Consider the following 18,257-nt stretch of genomic DNA (forward strand, 5'->3'; position numbering starts at 1 on the left):
TACTTGTCAGAGGAGATGTTGCGCAGGTGCAATTGCAAAAATGCTGTCTCGCACTCTTACCACATGCTCAGCCATCTCCTGTGTCTGACAAGCAGAGAAGATGCTGTGGTTTTTTGAAGCAAGCAGCTCACTAAGACACTTACTCAATACAGAAAAGAAGGTCTGATCACGTGTGTCCACCTCAACATGCATGCCCAGTTTATTTATGTATCTATATAATATATTATAATTACAATATATATATATATATATATATATATATATATATATATATATATATATATATATCATAAAGGTTGAGTAGCTTCCCTCATCTATTCCCCAGTAGGTTAAAATCCATTACTGAAATCCCAAACATGGCTATGGTAACCAAAATGGCTCTGACCTCAGACACCTACTGTGGTAGTGGGAAGTGAGAATATGAGGGAAGCAGCAGTCTGAATCATCATATGCCAAAACATCTCTGAATTCACACCTACCTAAATCGGAGTTCTGCTGAGGTGTGGAGGCTTCTTCATTGGCCTCATTTGCCATTGAGCGTGTAATACGTCCTTTGCGACGTCCTTGGCTATTGAAAGTTTTTCTCCCTTTTGAAGTCACTGCTTCTTTGTCATCATTCTCTTCCCCAGAAGTATCTTCATTTTTCTCCCTAAGTTAAAAACATTATTAATTACTCAATATATTTATTTAACCATTGACTTATAAAATAAATATATATATATAATGCAAAATAACAAAATAACTACATTACATAAATGAGTATTCCTATAAATGCAACAATACAGGAGCACATAAAACATACGGTATTCAGCTAAAAAGGCTAAAAGATGCTCAAAGTCAAAATGAATGTTTTGAAATGACTCCAAGTAAGGGTGAGTTCACACGGAGTAAACGCGCCACGCAATGCGGCGCGTTTACGGGGCGTGTACGCCGCGTTTTTTAGCGTTGCGCGCAAACGCCGCGTTAACGCCGCGTGTACGCGGCGTTAACGTGGCGTTTGCGCGCAACGCTAAAAAACGCGGCGTACACGCCCCGTAAACGCGCCACATTGCGTGGCGCGTTTACTCCGTGTGAACTCACCCTAAGAAATAACTGTGCTAAGCACTAGATGTGAATCTCATCCATGAGAAAGACTTGCTGGCATATAGTAAGTGCGCAAGTACTAAACAGAAAGTACCTTATCTAGGGGAAAAACTATCTTCCTGTTTAACTCATGGGGATTCTTACCATTCAGATGAGTCAATTTACTGGCTTCATTGTGGAACTATATGTAAAGTATACATAATCTGTGGGCATCCTGAAACTGGGCACTTCTGTTCAGTATCAGACAAGCTATACAAAATCTGAAACTTTCACTTTGATACTCAACTTCCTAACAGTCACATAAAATTTGAATTTATGGCTCAGATAATTACTGTACATAACTCCAATGCTTTATGTACATTTTACCCTTAAAAAAATATAACACATATAAGCCTTAAAACAGTAACATTTCTATTTGTATTTTCACTTTAAGATGTTATATTTTCTTTCAATGTAGCTTCAAAAAGATCTTGTACGTTCTAGGTAGATTTGACTTTTAGAGCAGTTTTTATTACTCTTGTTTTTGAGAGGAGAGATGAACATAAAACGTCAATTCTGGCATCTAAATCTTAAAGGGAGTCTATCACTGCCCCCAGCTACTTTGAACCGCTACCATAGTGCTATAGATGCTGTTAGCAGAATATAAACGACACCTTTCTCATGTTTCAGAGCCCCAGGGATGCGGAGAATAAACACTTATTTATTCAAATCAGGATCTTGGAGCAAAGGGAGAGTATTCTTTTATTACTGAGCATTGCTGCATCATCTGCAAATACACCCATTCTGAATTCAGCTTGTCCCCCTGGGCAGTATGTATATGTATATATATATATATATATATATATATATATATATATATATATATATATATATAATATTATACATATAGTGTGAATGAAGACTCACAAAAGGCTTATATTACAATGAAGTAGAGCTAAACAGCTAGGCTGCAACACAGAATATGAGAGCCTAGAAGACATCTGCCATACAAGACATGCACATGTGCAATTTTTGGTGACTACCATTTTTCCACAATAAAAGTATGGCTTTTGGTGTCTTCATTTTCAGCCAATTTCCAATGGGAGCGCAGGGATCAAGGTGGGCCGAGGCACATGTTATAGCTGAAATCTATGCAAGCCACGAGGCATAGATTTCAATTCTGGCACATGGGACATCCTGAAGAGCACCAGATTTATTAAAAAAAAACAAAACAGGGTTTCTTAATTCTGGAGCATCTCACTCCAGCACAGCAGATTATTAAGACACACAGTGTGCAGCTCTTACTTCATTTCTGTACAGTAGCTTCTACTTAGTATGCAGTACTTAGAGAAAATTATAGTACTCCCGGTATGATTTTATTTTTATTAATAGCTAGAAGTGTATACAACGCTCGAGCATGTGGTGGTACTGCCGATTCACCTTGTGGTTGGCAGACCACAACGTGCTATAAAGAATTACTATATGCGTCTAAGTCCAAGGCCCCATATATATTCTTTGTATAATCCTTCCAAGGAAAGCTAGTCAAACAAAATGTTATATATATATATATATATATATATATATATATATATATATATATATATATATATATGAAATAGAAGTTTCAACTGAGGATATATAAAAAGACGTACTTCCCAAGCTCCTCTTTGTCATTTTCCACATCTTGTTTAAACTCTTCTTTTTCAGGCTCTTTCTCTTTTTCATCTTTCTCTTCCTGGGTACTACGGGGCATCTGCTGCTGAAGAAATAACAGTGAAAGTTTGACTGAATTCATACTAAAACCATCACATTTATAAAGCTGAATGAAGAAACAAGGCCCTCGTGTCTGTGCACATTTCTGCAGCTCAAAAGCGCTCTCTACAGCAAGAATTGCATATTGCAAGCCTTTATACAATACCAACATATTTAATCCATCAATTTCTTATTTAGGTTGATTATTACATGGTTTGAATAGAAAACTTCAGTCACAATAAGGAAGAGAAAAAAAAGGACGTCTAGTGTATTGTGTTCCCAACTATAAACGACAAAATGCTATAAAAAAACACACAAAAAAAAACCTTTTATACGACAAATTCAAAGAAAAATAATAAGACAGGAATAAAAAGCTTCAACTTTACGAACAACGGAAAATATTACTATTCAGCTACACTCAAATCTAGCTAGTTTTAAAACATAAAAAGCAAATTCACATTGGTCTATTTTTTTAGGTTTTTTCGGCTCCTTAGTATTGTTAAATCTATGAAACAAATGAATGGTGAGGGATGGGGGAAGGGAAGTGGCACAAAAAAAAAAGAGACTCATGTGTACCTCACATACACTTCACATAGCCAAAAGCCCAGAAGACAGAAACAAGAGTGGCCGACCGTACAAAATCCGTCACTGTATGAAAACAGAGTTGAGGGGATATCGTCACTCCTTAGGGAGAGACCACCATTTAGGTGTGTGGATTCTTATTAAGCCATGAGCGCTCCACTGTGCAAAGGAACATGGGAAGAATATGCAAATCAGACTTCCATGATGTAATTAGGAAGCCAGTGCCTCAAGTATGCACACCAATAGAGGGCGCTGACTGAGAATGTGCAAGTCTGTCTTCCATGATGTAGTTAGGAAGACAGAGTCTCAGTCAAGTAAACCTATAGAGGGCGCTCCCTTTAACATCATGCCGACCTTCTCAGAGGCCTTTGTTTGCAATGATGTTGGGATTTTACCAGGTACAGTCTCTCAGCCAAGGACAGCTGTTTCGATGTACTTGCATCTCATCAGCTTGGCGTATCGAAACAGCTGTCCTTGGCTGAGAGACTGTATCTGGTAAAATCCCAACATCATTGCAAACAAAGGCCTTTGAGAAGGTCGGTATGATGTTAAAGGCAGCGCCCTTTATAGGTTTACTTGACTGAGACTCTGTCTTCCTAATTACATCATGGAAGACAGACTTGCACATTCTCAGTGAGCGTCCTCTATTGGTGTGCATACTTGAGGCACTGGCATCCTAATTACATCATGGAAGTCAGATTTGCATATTCTTCGCATGTCTGAAAACCCTCAGAGAAGAGGAGGCCTTCCCCAATTAGGTGCCCAGTTATTTCCCAGGGTAGCTTAAAAAATAAATGCCAATGTCTGGTTTCTATGAATAGTAAGGCCATGTTTCCCCTCAGACAGTTTTGATATGTGAAGACCTAATGTCTAAGTGAAAAGAATGCTGGATGTTACTAAAGGACAGTATTCAAGTCAGAGTCTGACACATTTGACAAAACGAAGTAGTTCAGCATGCAGCATTAATGATTTTGAGAAAACTAACAAACACCTTGATGGACCAGACAGATCCTATTATAAATCAATTGGGCCTGTAGGATATGCAACAATAATATAATAGATTCTAAACAGCAAAAACGGAAGAAAAAACAGATTAGATTTGATTTTTATAGTGGTCACTAAGAGTATGTTTACACATTCCTGAAGATTTTTTTCAGCCTATAACTTTGTGTGAACATACTCTAATGGTCAAAGTTTGCAGCAGAAATTAAATTGCTATTTCTATTTCAGCAATTGCCAATAGCTCATAAGTATGGACCCCAAGGGAACAACCTATGGAAACCACTGCTTTATGCCATTTAAGTTACTCCCATAGAAGGTTTCCAAAGGTTCCGATATCAGCTGCGCAGGGAACCTTTGGTACGAAACCACTTCTAAAACCAATCCTTGATAATCTTCCAACAGTACTGCATTTCATAAGATGTACTAAGTAGTGATGTCAATAGTGCTCTGTGTAGGCAGTTTATGGGTACCTAGTGTATGAACTGCTCCAAACTTCAGTACTTACAGTGGTGTCATCTCAGAAATGCCATACAGTAGCATTGGCCAAACGATAGAGATAGTGGTCAACCACAAACTCTAAATTGCCTATAGCGTTATGTGCCCACAACATAGGATTGTCCTAATCATATAGTGTTGAATTTATACACACTGAATTTTATTATACATGAATCGCTTAAAGGGATTCTACCATTAAAGCAACTTTTTTTTTTCTAATTACCACGTCGGAATAGCCTTAAGCAAGGCTATTCGTCTCCTACCCTTAGATGTGGTCTCCGTCGCGCCGTTCCTTAGAAATACCGGTACTTACCGGTATGCTAATGAGGTCTCGGCATCAATGGGAGCGTCCTTCTTCATCTGCCTCCTCCCCTTGTCTGTCGTCTTCTTTCTTCGTCATGTCTGACGCCTGCGCAGTCGGCTCTGACAGCGAGACCCTGTTAGAGCCGACTGTGCGTGCTCAGTAAGGTCCGCCTGGATGAGTTCACTCGCGCGTCGGAGGGCTATACGGACCTTACTGAGCATGCGCAGTCGGCTCTAACAGGGTCTCTGCTGTCAGAGCCGACTGCGCAGGCGTCAGACATGACAAAGAAAGAAGACGACAGACAAGGGGAGGAGGCAGATGAAGAAGAAGGACGCCCCCATTAGCATACCGGTAAGTACCGGTATTTCTAAGGAACGGCGCGACGGAGACCACATCTAAAGGTAGGAGATGAATAGTCTTTCTTAAGGCTATTCCGACGTGGTAATTAGAAAAAAAGTTGCTTTAATGGTAGGATCCTTTAAGGGATATAAAGGTCTTAAGGCATGTTCACACAACAGTGATAAATAACAGTGTGACATGGAAGCATTGATTTCCTCGCCTACCATAGTGCTGATCCCCTCACCAACCGCACTTCAGACTGTCCATTATCATCTTCTACAATCTCTGGCACCTGCTGTCACGATTTACCTTACTAAAAAATTTAACTTCTCTCTCTATCTTCTGGAATTTTTCCATCCTCTTTCAAACATGCTGTCATAATCCAGCTATTGAAAAAATCTTCCCTTGACCTGTCCTGTGCTTTTAACTATTGACTTATCTCCAACCTCCCCTTCATCTAAAATCTTGGAACGCTTGGTCTATTCTCGTTTAATCCACCATTTCTTTGCCAACTCTCTTCTTGACCTCTTACAATCCGGTTTCCGCGCTCTGCACTCTACTGAAACGGCCCTCTCAAAAGTCTCGAACCATCTCCTACCAGCTAAATCCAATAGTGACTTCTCTTATTCTTTTGGATCCCTCAGCAGCATTTTACACTGTTGACCACCAACTCCTCCTCACTATGCTCCACTCAGTCGGCCTCAAGGACACCGCGCTCTCCTGGTTCTCCTCTTATCTCTCAGACCGCACCTTCAGTGTATCATTTTCAGACTCTGTTTCCTCCCCTCTTTCCCTTGCCATTGGGGTTCCTCAGGGCTCGGTCCTAGGCCGCCTGCTCTTCTCTCTCTGCACAGCCCCCATTGGACAAACCATCATCAAATTTGTCTTCCAGTGCTATCTTTAGGCTGATGACACCCATTTATACACATCTTCCGATGACATCACCCCTGTACTAATACAGAATGCCAGTGACTTTTCTGCTGCCTTAAATATTATGTCTTCGCTCTAAGACTGAACTACTATTGTTTCCACCATCTAATAGATGTATCCATTGCAGTCTCAGGCCTTACTATAACTCCTAGGCAGCATGCCCGCTGCCTCAGGGTTGTGTTTGATTTAGAACTTTCTTTCACCCGCCCCCCATATCAAATCACTCGTACACATGTTATCTCCACCTCAAAAACATCTCCAGAATACGCCCCCTTTCCTTACCAGAGATACATTAAATACACTTATTGTCTTTCTGATTCATTCTCGCCTTGACTACTGTAACTCCTTACTAATCGGTTTTCCCCTTACTAAACTCTCCCCTCTACAATCTATTCTGAATGCAGTGGTCAGGCTCATCTATCAGTCTCAACACTACAGTGATGTGTCCGGTCTATGTCAGCCACTACATTGGCTGCCTATTCATTACAGAATACAATGCTGCACCTCACTACATTTCCTTCCTCATCTCTATCGCCCAACCCGTGCTCTCCGTTCACTCAATGACCTAAGACTTACATCCTCTATTATCAGAACCTCCTACGTTTGTATACAAGACTTCTCCTGAGTTGCACCACTTCTCTGGAATGGTCTATCCCAGACAATCAGATTAACTCCTGGACAATCAGATTAACTCCCATTTCTACAGCTTCAAGCGCAAACTAAAGACACATCTTTTCAGACAGGCCTATCATAATTCCTAATGTGAACCCTTAATTAGAAGCCACGTAATTAAAGTCCCTAAAACAAACCCTCCTCTGTTCCCACATTACCCCACATGATATAAAGTTAGTCTGAAACGGCATATGTCCAGGCACCTTCTGCACATTAAAGGACACGACTGGTGATATTTGGGTAATGACAGTAACCTCTATTACAAAATTGTCTGACCACTGTATAAGCAATGCTACCTCCGATGCCGCCCCTGCTACCTCTTGTGTCACCCCCTCTACCTCATAGATTGTAAGCTCTTGCGAGTAGGGCCCTCAGTCCCATTGTGTGAAGTGGCTATTTCTTTGTAATGGATCTTTTTGTCTGTACTGGAACCCTACAAATTATACAGTGCTGTTGAATATGTTGGCGCTATATAAATAAAATGTGTTTTTATATTATTATTACTTGCATATTATACTGCATTTCCCGGTTTTGTTTTTTTAAATAAAGAAACAACAAACTTCTAAGCAAATATTACATAAAGCTTTTTTAATTATAAGATTAGGCTTCAACAGGTTTAACAAATAACCCACTGTGCAGAGGACAGATTGCCTCCCACTAGGCTACAATAATAATAATGTCAAGCACCTTCAGCACTGGTGTATGTGCTGCACATTTACATCTGGCAGTGTGAGGATTAACTATGCCACTTACAAACTGATGTTTGTGTGTCCATTTAGTGCCAAACCTCGCTATTGCTTATATAAGAGACAAGGTTTAACCCTGCACAGAGATTACATTTCCAAATAATGGTTATATTCAGTCAAAGAAAACCTAAGAAAACTCAAGGCTATTGAAATCTATATTCATACACAGAATATTACAGCAATGAGTGTGGGATGAGTAAACCTCACATCACAGAACAGGCTGAATATCATCCCTAGCAGAGAGTAGGATGTGAATGAGGCAGAAAGCCATGCGATGCGTCACCACCAATCTGCCATTACACCACATGTAGTTGTTTTAATTAACATACCGAAATCCTGAAAATCAGAACCGACTAGACATAAGTAGTCAAACTGGGTCAGCCATCTCAGTCTGCAGACTCTATAGCCTATAACTAGCATGTCTTGCTTAATGGCAGAATGGAATAAAGGTATACATGAACTGTGTACAATAAAAACAGTGCACCAGAATTAATCATTGACGTGCAAGCCAAATAAACACAGACTATGAAAATAAACGTTACTGGTGACTATAAAAATAACTGAAGAAAAAAAAAAAAAAAAATTATATATATATATATATATATACATATATATATATATATATATATATACATATATATATATATATACATACATATATATATATACATATATATATATATATATATATATATATATATATATATATATATACATATATATATATATATACATATACATATACATATATATATACATATACATATATATATACATATACATATACATATATATATATATATATATATATATATATACACACACACATACACATACATATACACACACAAAATGTAGGGGGAAAAAATACCCCCACCCCTCACAAATTTTGGTGGTATTTCTTTCTTTCCACACTGGGTGTGGAAGTGGTATATACAAATACAAGAGTGCAAAGCATACAAATCCAGTGTTATGGCTAGTTATTATTTCTTTATATAGCACCATTAATTCCATGGTGCTTTACATTTGGGGGTTTACATACAATACACAAAATAGACAGGTAGATATAATACTAACAGTGACCGATTGGCACAGTGGGGTAGAGGGCCCTGCCCGCGAGGGCTTACAATCTATGAGGGAAGGGGGGTAGAGACAGAAGGAGAGGGGGAGACTGTACAGATGGCGGTGCGGTGATAGTGTTATTGGAGGTTGTAGGCCTTCCTGAATAGGTGAGTCTTCAGGGCCTTTTTGAATCCTGTGATTGTGGGGATCAGTCTTATGTGTCTTGGTAAGGAGTTCCAGAGTATGGGAGATGCACGGGAGAAGTCTTGGAGGCGTTTTGTGAGGAGCAGATGAGAGAAGAGCGGAGTAGGAGGCCATTGGAGGATCTGAGGTTACGTGTGGGCAGGTAGCGTTAGATTAGTTCAGAGATATATGGAGGAGACAGGTTGTGGATTGCTTTGAATGTTAACGTTAATAACTTGAACTCAATTCGCTGGGCTATAGGTAGCCAGTGGAGGGACTGGCAGAGGGGAGCAGCCGATGAAGAACGGGGGGTGAGGTGAATTAAGCGGGCAGCACAGTTTAAGGTGGACTGGAGGGGGGCGAGGGTGTTTGCTGGGAGTCCATGGAGAAGGGTTCACTGTAGAACCAATATTCTCTTATTCCTACCAAAAATATTTCACAGAAGAGGGATTGACTTATCCACCCATAGGAATAAATATTAAAACGTCACTTTTATTGTTATTTTTTTTAAAAAGAAAAAAAACACCAAATAGAGTAAAACAACCCACCAAAGCTACACACTTTTTTAGGTGAGAAAGATTAAGAAAGGGGGCTGTGCGCTACTGCATTAACCCTAGGTGGCATATACTACCTCCCTTAACACAAACTGGTGTCCATCACTTCCACCTATGTAACAGCACACGACCTCTGCATGTAAGCTTGACAGAAAACTCCCCCACCCCTCTGTGGTTACTGGCCTAACGCCACGCCAACAGAGAGGTGAGGTTCTGGCAGCTAGGTCACTGTGCAGACACTCGGCGGAAGCACGATACACCAAATAACTAAATTGCTGACCCTACGCGTTTCATCTTTACAAGTTAAAGACTCATCAGGGGTTCGCCTTGAGCAATCTCACGTTAGACAGCAGTGTAGACTGCTACTATCTGAATTAGCGGTTGGTGATCTGACCGCCGGCAGGGCCGCCGCTATACTGTCAGCGGTCCATGGAGAAGGGTGTTGCAGTAATCTAAGCGGGAGATTATGAGGGCATGGACGAGCATCTTGGTAGTTTCAGGGGTGAGGAAGGAGCGGATTCGATGGATGTTCTTGAGCTGGAGGCGGCAGGAGGTGTTGAGGGTTTGAACATGTGACTTGAAGGATAGGTCGGAGGCCAGAGTAACCCCAAGACATCGTGCCTGTGGGACTGGGGAAAGTGGGGTTCCGTTAACTTTGATAGATGGATCAGATGGAGGGGCCATATGAGGTGGGGTGAAAATGATGAACTCCGTTTTCTCCATGTTCAGTTTAAGAAAGCGGAAGGAGAGGAAGGAGGCTACGGCCGCTAAGCAATCGATCTCTGGCCAGCAGGGAGGTAATGTCTGGTCCAGAGATGTATATTTGGGTGTCATAGGCATAGCAATGGTATTGAAAACCATGAGATTGTATGAGTTGGTCCAGGTCAAGGGTGTAGATGGAGAACAGGAGTTCTAGGATGGAGCCTTGGGGGACACCTACGGAGAGAGGGCGTGGTGAGGAGGTGGTGTGTGAGTGGGAGACGCTGAATGTGCGGTCGGTGAGGTATGAGGAGATCCAGGAAAGGGCCAGGTCTGAGATGCCTAAGGATGAGAGAATTTCTAACAGGAGAGAGTGGTCAACTGTGTCAAAGGCAGAGGAGAGGTCAAGGAGGAGGAGGACAGAGTAATGGCACTTGGCTTTCGCAGTTAGAAGGTCATTGGTGACTTTTGTTAGGGCAGTTTCAGTGGAGTGCCGGGGTCTGAAGCCTGACTGAAGTCTGTCAAAGAGCAGGTTGGACGAAAGATAGGAGGAGCGTTCAAAGTGGACGTGTTGCTCAAGCAGTTTTGAGGCGAACGGGAGCAGTGAGATGGGACGATAGTTGGCTGGAGAGGACGGGTCGAGGGACGGTTTCTTAAGTATAGGAGTGACAGTGGCATGTTTGAAGGCAGAGGGGAAGGATCCACTGGCTAGGGATAGGTTGAAGAGATGAGTTAGGGCCGGAGTAATGAGATCAGTGAGCTTGGGGATGGGATGAGATGTGACTGGATCAGGTCAAGCGCGCAGGAGGTGAGGTAGGATTTGGAGAGGAGAGTTTTTCCATCAGTGATAGTGGGGAAACAGGTCAGGGATGAGGAGCAGCAAGCAGTTGGGTAGAGGGGTTGTCAGGGGTGTAGGGTGAGACTGTCTCTGATGGTGTCAATTTTAGTTTTGAAGTAAGAGGCAAAGTCTTCAGCTGAGATAAGTGATGTCGGAGGGGGGGCAGGAGGACGGAGGAGGGAGTTGAAGGTGGTGAATAGCTGTTTGGGGTTGCGAGAGAGTGCAGATAAGAGTGTGGTGAAGTAGACCTGCTTTGCGGAGGTGAGTGCGTTCTTGAATGTGAGAACTGCCTCTTTGTAACTGAGGAAGTCTTCCTTGCAGTGGCTTTTCTTCCAGAGGCGTTCTGCAACCCGCGAGGCACGTCTCAGATTTTTAGTCAGGTCGGTGTGCCAGGGTTGTCTATTGATCGGTCGGGCTCTGGTGTTTGTGTAGGGGGCCACAGAATCAAGGGCTGTGGTGATGGTGGTATTGTAGAAGACAGCAGCGGCATTTGTGTCCTGGAGTGAGGATATGTCAGCGAGTGGTAGTTTGCAGTAGTTGGTGATTGTTACCTTCTGTCCCCTTCTGGTCCAATTCTGGCTTAATTCTAATTATTTTTGCCAAGGATAAAATTTAGAAACAAATTCTGATAAAATATTTTTAAAAAGTAGATAAGAGCCCTTATTTGGGCTGCCTCAAAATCAGCCGCCAATAAAAGCCTCCCAATAGAACTCTATTGGGAGGCTTTTTTTGGAGGCTGATTTTGAGGCAGATTCAGTGTCAAAAAACTAAGTGTGCACTGACTCTTAGACTTATTATTTGTAATTACATTCTCGCTCTGGCCATGAACATTTAAAAATCTGTCATCATTCAAAAAAATGTGGCCTGTATTAGATTGTATCTGAACTAAAGGTTATTGCCCATTTGGCAAATAAGAGCATGTTTTTCCTCACAGAACATAAGAAGGTGCCACCCAGTTGCAAGAGATACAGTAGCTTACATAAAATCTTCCAGAGACCGTTTAAACATATGGGGGTTTTAAAAATGAAAGCATCAAATTGCTCAGGAACAGAGCGGCAATGATATGATATATGGCATCTGTCATTTTATACTTGCTGATATGGTGTCCCTCCACCTCCCTTGCAACCTGTGCAATCTGGAATACTTGTATTTTGCACAAAAAAAGATCATTGTGGTCATGTCCTTCTGTGCAGATTGAGTATTGTATGGCTAAACTGCAAGGGACAGAGAAGTGAATTCATAGTCTGCACTACTGCAATCCTTACATGGAACAGATAACATGCTGCAGAAAGGTTTTTTTTTTCATCATGTTAAAAAAAAATTCAAATTGACCTTTAACTTTTTAACTTGCTATCAAATGTGAAATATTCAATATGGTTCTATAGGAGTGAGAATACAAGCCTGCTTAACAAGAATAAGTCACACGTTATATACCAAGCCTTTCTAACTGGTCCTCAGGATAGGGACGTCTTAAGAATGGCAACTTCTAGAAGCGTGCTCAGGTTTGGCAATGTTTATTTACATCCACCTTGTGGGCTGAATGAAATCCTGGAGTTCCAGAGAAACCCCCATCTTATACATTAACTGGCAACTGCTTACTCCTCGTACAAATAGAACGTTTTCTATGATACATAAACAGGACTTTTAAGCACTACAACATTTAATACAATAAACAATTTGTTATGCAAAGGAGCAGAAGACGTGAAAGTAAAATGTGTGATTCAAGGACAAGCGGTATCACCACAAGGGGCAGGCAGTCTATGATGATATATTACCATTACATAACATGGCTCAGTCACAAGCAACATCATCAGGTCAAGGTGACCTTCACCACAGTCATCATGTAATGACTTCCTCATGTGATAGGCTGAGGCTACGGCACAGACCTTGGAGTCACAACACAACAACAACACATAGGACGCCCGTCATCACTGCATATAATAACACCGCTCTCCCCTCACACTGGCACACAGCAGAAAACATCCTGTTACTTTCAATCTCATGCCAGGAAAATACCTAGCATCTGGCCAAGCACCCGCTATATACTATGTATTGACACCTACCCCATTTCATGTTCCTGTCTCTTATATCAGAGTCCCCAGAGTGTCAGGATCATCTGATAACTTATAGAATTGGCACCAGTTAGTAGTGAGGCTGCATTAGTGTGTATAATGGCAAAGAAGAACTATTAGTATAGATCTTCACCTATTACATGTAATCGTGTCCCAGAACCTGAAGCAAGTAGCTCCACAATTCATAAAATATACATATATACATACATACATACATACATACATACATAGAGTACACATACACACACACCTCACCTGTATGGTATACATACATACATACATACATAATGTACGCAAATACGCAGACTGTTACATACACACACTGGAAGTACAGCAAGATACCAGATTACACATAGATAGACAGAAGTTCCAAACTGTGTAAACTGAAAACAAAGGAGAAAGTAAGACTGCCAGAACATATTAAACCAGGCAGAGAGACTAGTGACAGACTGGCTCACCTACAGAACAATGACATAGCAATACCTTTCACTCCAAACCACTTACTTGCAATTAAATCCAGCTTCCTCCCCACTCGTGTGATGTCTGGGCTCCCATAGCAGCCCCCCTGCTCTACAGCTCCAACTTGACGGCCCCCCTCCACCCTGATACACACAGCACTTCAGCCTGTGGCGGGACCTGCCCAGTACAGCTCAGAGCCTCCACACTTCCTGGCCATTTGCATAGTTAAGCCTTCATCTAACCACAACATTCCAGCTGTGATTTTGCAATATACTGGAATAGGCCGAGCTCGCTACATGATTCATCCTCTTAAGTATACATGTGTATGAGCAGAAGTGACCAGACAAACATGGTTTATATGCAGAGACAGCAGCAAGACCTTTAGCCTGATATCACTGTACTAGTAAAAGAATATCTAGGTTTCTTTTAATCTATTAATGCTTTTATACTGATACTGTACTGATAGGTAGAAAGGCAGAGCAACCAACACAGAGCGGTAAAACATCACTTATTTGTATAGCTTACTGTATGTACACCTACTACAACCTGCCAATAAGTTTCTAGGATACATAATCCCTCTTTAAATTCTGTTTTTCCTGCCCTCAGGAGCAGCTGAATAATGTGTTGCAAGTGGAGGATGAAGAGTATTACCAAAACCTTATGTATTGATGTGATCATTACAACAAGCAGTGCAATGGTATAATGCTTTCTGCCACATGAATGATCCTGGTTGCCCTCCACTGGCTTGCCACTGTCTACAGCACCAACAAATTTAGCAAAAATACTGAAAGAATTATGGATCATCATTCAAGGGGTTGTGCCAGTATCCTGCATGTCAGTTTCGAGACATTGCACTCTAATACTGAAGTAGTTAACATGGAGCGAGTATTATTTAATTATTTATTTAGCTTTCTTGTATAGTGCCATCATTTTCGGCAGCGCTTTACAGATAGTGTCAGTCACTGTACCATATAAGTCTCCCAATCTACATTCCCTACCAGACGTAAGGTGCCCATACACCTTCAATTGCTATTTTCCCCCAAACTACCTCATACACATGCATGCTTGGATCAGCCAAGATTGCATGTGTTTTTAATGTGGACAGGAATGTAAGCAGCTGCCAGATATGTCTGGCAGAGACTTATATCCCAAGGGAGAAAAAGGAATGGGCATAAGATTCATCACGCTTAACTCTTCCTTCCCTGTTCCGTGGTATAGACTTGGAAGAGCCACTTACCTATAAAACAGTAGGAGAGACCTGCAGAAACTGAAAGGTTCAACTAAATTGTCTCAAGTGTATGGGAACCATTAGGCTATGTTTACACCTGTGTGAAAACTCAATTCAGAGCCTCCGTAAAAAAAAAAAAAAAAAAAAAAAAAGTGTCAGATATGTCAGCTACCACGATGGAACCCGACAGACACCTTTATAAGTTGAAGAGGTCATCAGGGACAGTGGTATCCATCGTGAGGTGTATCTCACAATGTATCATGGTTTAGGTTATAAATGAAAACCTGACGGAAGAACACACTACCTATTCAGTCAGGCTTTTCTAATCACTGCAATGTGTTATAGTACAAAATCTACTTGTATTACTACGTACCTAACTTCTTATACTAGCATACCGCAGCCAATGATGAATACACCATCACTAATGAATGAGGGCGCTTAGGCTCCTCAGGCCTCTCCTTGGAAGAATGAATGAAACTAGAATATATATATATATATATATATATTTATAAAATTTCTGAATACCATGGTTCATTCTGACCTGACAAGTTATTTAGCCCCTTGTACTATCACTGACCTGTAACTTTAAGGGTGTATTATTAGGGAAGCTGTTGATTTGAGGAAGGAAATAGGGCAGTGATGTAAAAAGAAGTCATTCGCTTCACACAAGCTGAAAAAAGAGGAAGTATTAAGTATTTCCTAAACTTACACACTGTTCACATTTACATGATACTTGACAGGAAGAAGAGCGCAGCATCCAGCGTTAGTCTTGTTAACAGACACTGTGACAAAACCCAATAGACTTCATCATAAGTCAATGGAGTCCATCGGGGTGCTACCAGTGTATTCTGATATCACAGGTTCAGCACTCCACTCTGTTTCAACAGAAACAATGAAAAAATGTCAACATTCTCTTACAATTTAAGTGACTCAAGATGACTTAGGCTATAGTTAACCACATGTAAGGAAGATCCAAGTACTGTTTAATGGGGTTATCTGGGTAGTAATAAAGCTTAGCAGTGCATTCCCTGAACTGGTTAAGCTTTATTACGATTATAAATCTCGCACCTATTGAGACCCCAGAGTTACCTGTGCAGAAAGCAGCTGGAAAGGCTGGAACTTTCGTTCCTCTTTTCCCCTGCAGCTGCTCAGATTTTCAGTGACATCACCAACTCTCCTCCGCTCTAGTCACAGGCCTGTGGAATAGAGAGTAGAGATGAGCGAACAGTGTTCTATCGAACACATGTTCGATCGGATATCAGGGTGTTCGCCATGTTCGAATCGAATCGAACACCACGTGGTAAAGTGCGCCAAAATTCGATTCCCCTCCCACCTTCCCTGGCGCCTTTTTTGCACCAATAACAGCGCAGGGGAGGTGGGACAGGAACTACGACACTGGGGGCATTGAAAAAAATTGGAAAAAGTCATTGGCTGCCGAAATCAGGTGACCTCCATTTTAGACGAATAGTGGATTTCAAATCCGGGTCATATGAGAATGTGAACTTTGTGACTATGAGACAGGGATAGCTGTACAGGCAGGGATAGCTAGGGATAACCTTTATTTAGGGGGGAATGTTATTAAAAATAACTTTTTGGGGCTCTATCGGGTGTGTAATTGTGATTTTTGTGAGATAAACTTTTTCCCATAGGGATGCATTGGCCAGCGCTGATTGGCCGAATTCCGTACTCTGGCCAATCAGTGCTGGCCAATGCATTCTATTAGCTTGATGAAGCAGAGTGTGCACAAGGGTTCAAGCGCACCCTCGGCTCTGATGTAGCAGAGCCGAGGCTGCACAAGGGTTCAAGCGCACCCTCGGCTCTGATGTAGGAGAGCCGAGGGTGCACTTGAACCCTTGTGCACCCTCAGCTCTGCTACATCAGAGCCGAGGGTGCGCTTGAACCCTTGTGCACACTCTGCTTCATCAAGCTAATAGAATGCATTGGCCAGCGCTGATTGGCCAATGTATTCTATTAGCCTGATGAAGTAGAGCTGAATGTGTGTGCTAAGCACACACATTCAGCTCTACTTCATCGGGCTAATAGAATGCATTGGCCAGCGCTGATTGGCCAGAGTACGGAACTCGACCAATCAGCGCTGGCTCTGCTGGAGGAGGCGGAGTCTAAGATCGCTCCACACCAGTCTCCATTCAGGTCCGACCTTAGACTCCGCCTCCTCCGGCAGAGCCAGCGCTGATTGGCCGAAGGCTGGCCAATGCATTCCTATGCGAATGCAGAGACTTAGCAGTGCTGAGTCAGTTTTGCTCAACTACACATCTGATGCACACTCGGCACTGCTACATCAGATGTAGCAATCTGATGTAGCAGAGCCGAGGGTGCACTAGAACCCCTGTGCAAACTCAGTTCACGCTAATAGAATGCATTGGCCAGCGCTGATTGGCCAATGCATTCTATTAGCCCGATGAAGTAGAGCTGAATGTGTGTGCTAAGCACACACATTCAGCACTGCTTCATCACGCCAATACAATGCATTAGCCAGTGCTGATTGGCCAGAGTACGGAATTCGGCCAATCAGCGCTGGCTCTGCTGGAGGAGGCGGAGTCTAAGGTCGGACCTGAATGGAGACTGGTGTGGAGCGATCTTAGACTCCGCCTCCTCCAGCAGAGCCAGCGCTGATTGGTCGAGTTCCGTACTCTGGCCAATCAGCGCTGGCCAATGCATTCTATTAGCGTGAACTGAGTTTGCACAGGGGTTCTAGTGCACCCTCGGCTCTGCTACATCAGATTGCTACATCTGATGTAGCAGTGCCGAGTGTGCATCAGATGTGTAGTTGAGCAAAACTGACTCAGCACTGCTAAGTCTGCATTCGCATAGGAATGCATTGGCCAGCCTTCGGCCAATCAGCGCTGGCTCTGCCGGAGGAGGCGGAGTCTAAGGTCGGACCTGAATGGAGACTGGTGTGGAGCGATCTTAGACTCCGCCTCCTCCAGCAGAGCCAGCGCTGATTGGCCGAATTCCGTACTCTGGCCAATCAGCACTGGCTAATGCATTGTATTGGCTTGATGAAGCAGTGCTGAATGTGTGTGCTTAGCACACACATTCAGCTCTACTTCATCGGGCTAATAGAATGCATTGGCCAGCGCTGATTGGCCGAATTCCGTACTCTGGCCAATCAGCACTGGCTAATGCATTGTATTGGCTTGATGAAGCAGTGCTGAATGTGTGTGCTTAGCACACACATTCAGCTCTACTTCATCGGGCTAATAGAATGCATTGGCCAATCAGCGCTGGCCAATGCATTCTATTAGCGTGAACTGAGT

General features: G+C 42.3%; 1 protein-coding gene across 20 annotated transcripts in view; it reads right to left on the reverse strand.

Moving 5' to 3' along the window:
- NCOR2 (nuclear receptor corepressor 2) overlaps positions 1-18,257 on the reverse strand; it is a 291,797-nt gene that overhangs the window by 106,802 nt on the left and 166,738 nt on the right. For 18 of the 20 annotated variants that reach the window (XM_075274561.1, XM_075274577.1, XM_075274586.1 and 15 more), the window contains 2 exons: positions 2,715-2,821; positions 480-649 (listed from right to left, as the gene is read on the reverse strand). In XM_075274561.1, the coding sequence (XP_075130662.1) occupies positions 480-649; positions 2,715-2,821 (277 nt within the window). The remainder of the gene's footprint in view (positions 1-479; positions 650-2,714; positions 2,822-18,257) is intronic. The other 2 variants (XM_075274570.1, XM_075274704.1) reach the window with 1 other exon arrangement.

The sequence above is a fragment of the Leptodactylus fuscus genome, chromosome 1 (assembly GCF_031893055.1).
Source record: "Leptodactylus fuscus isolate aLepFus1 chromosome 1, aLepFus1.hap2, whole genome shotgun sequence".
Taxonomy (NCBI): domain Eukaryota; kingdom Metazoa; phylum Chordata; class Amphibia; order Anura; family Leptodactylidae; genus Leptodactylus; species Leptodactylus fuscus.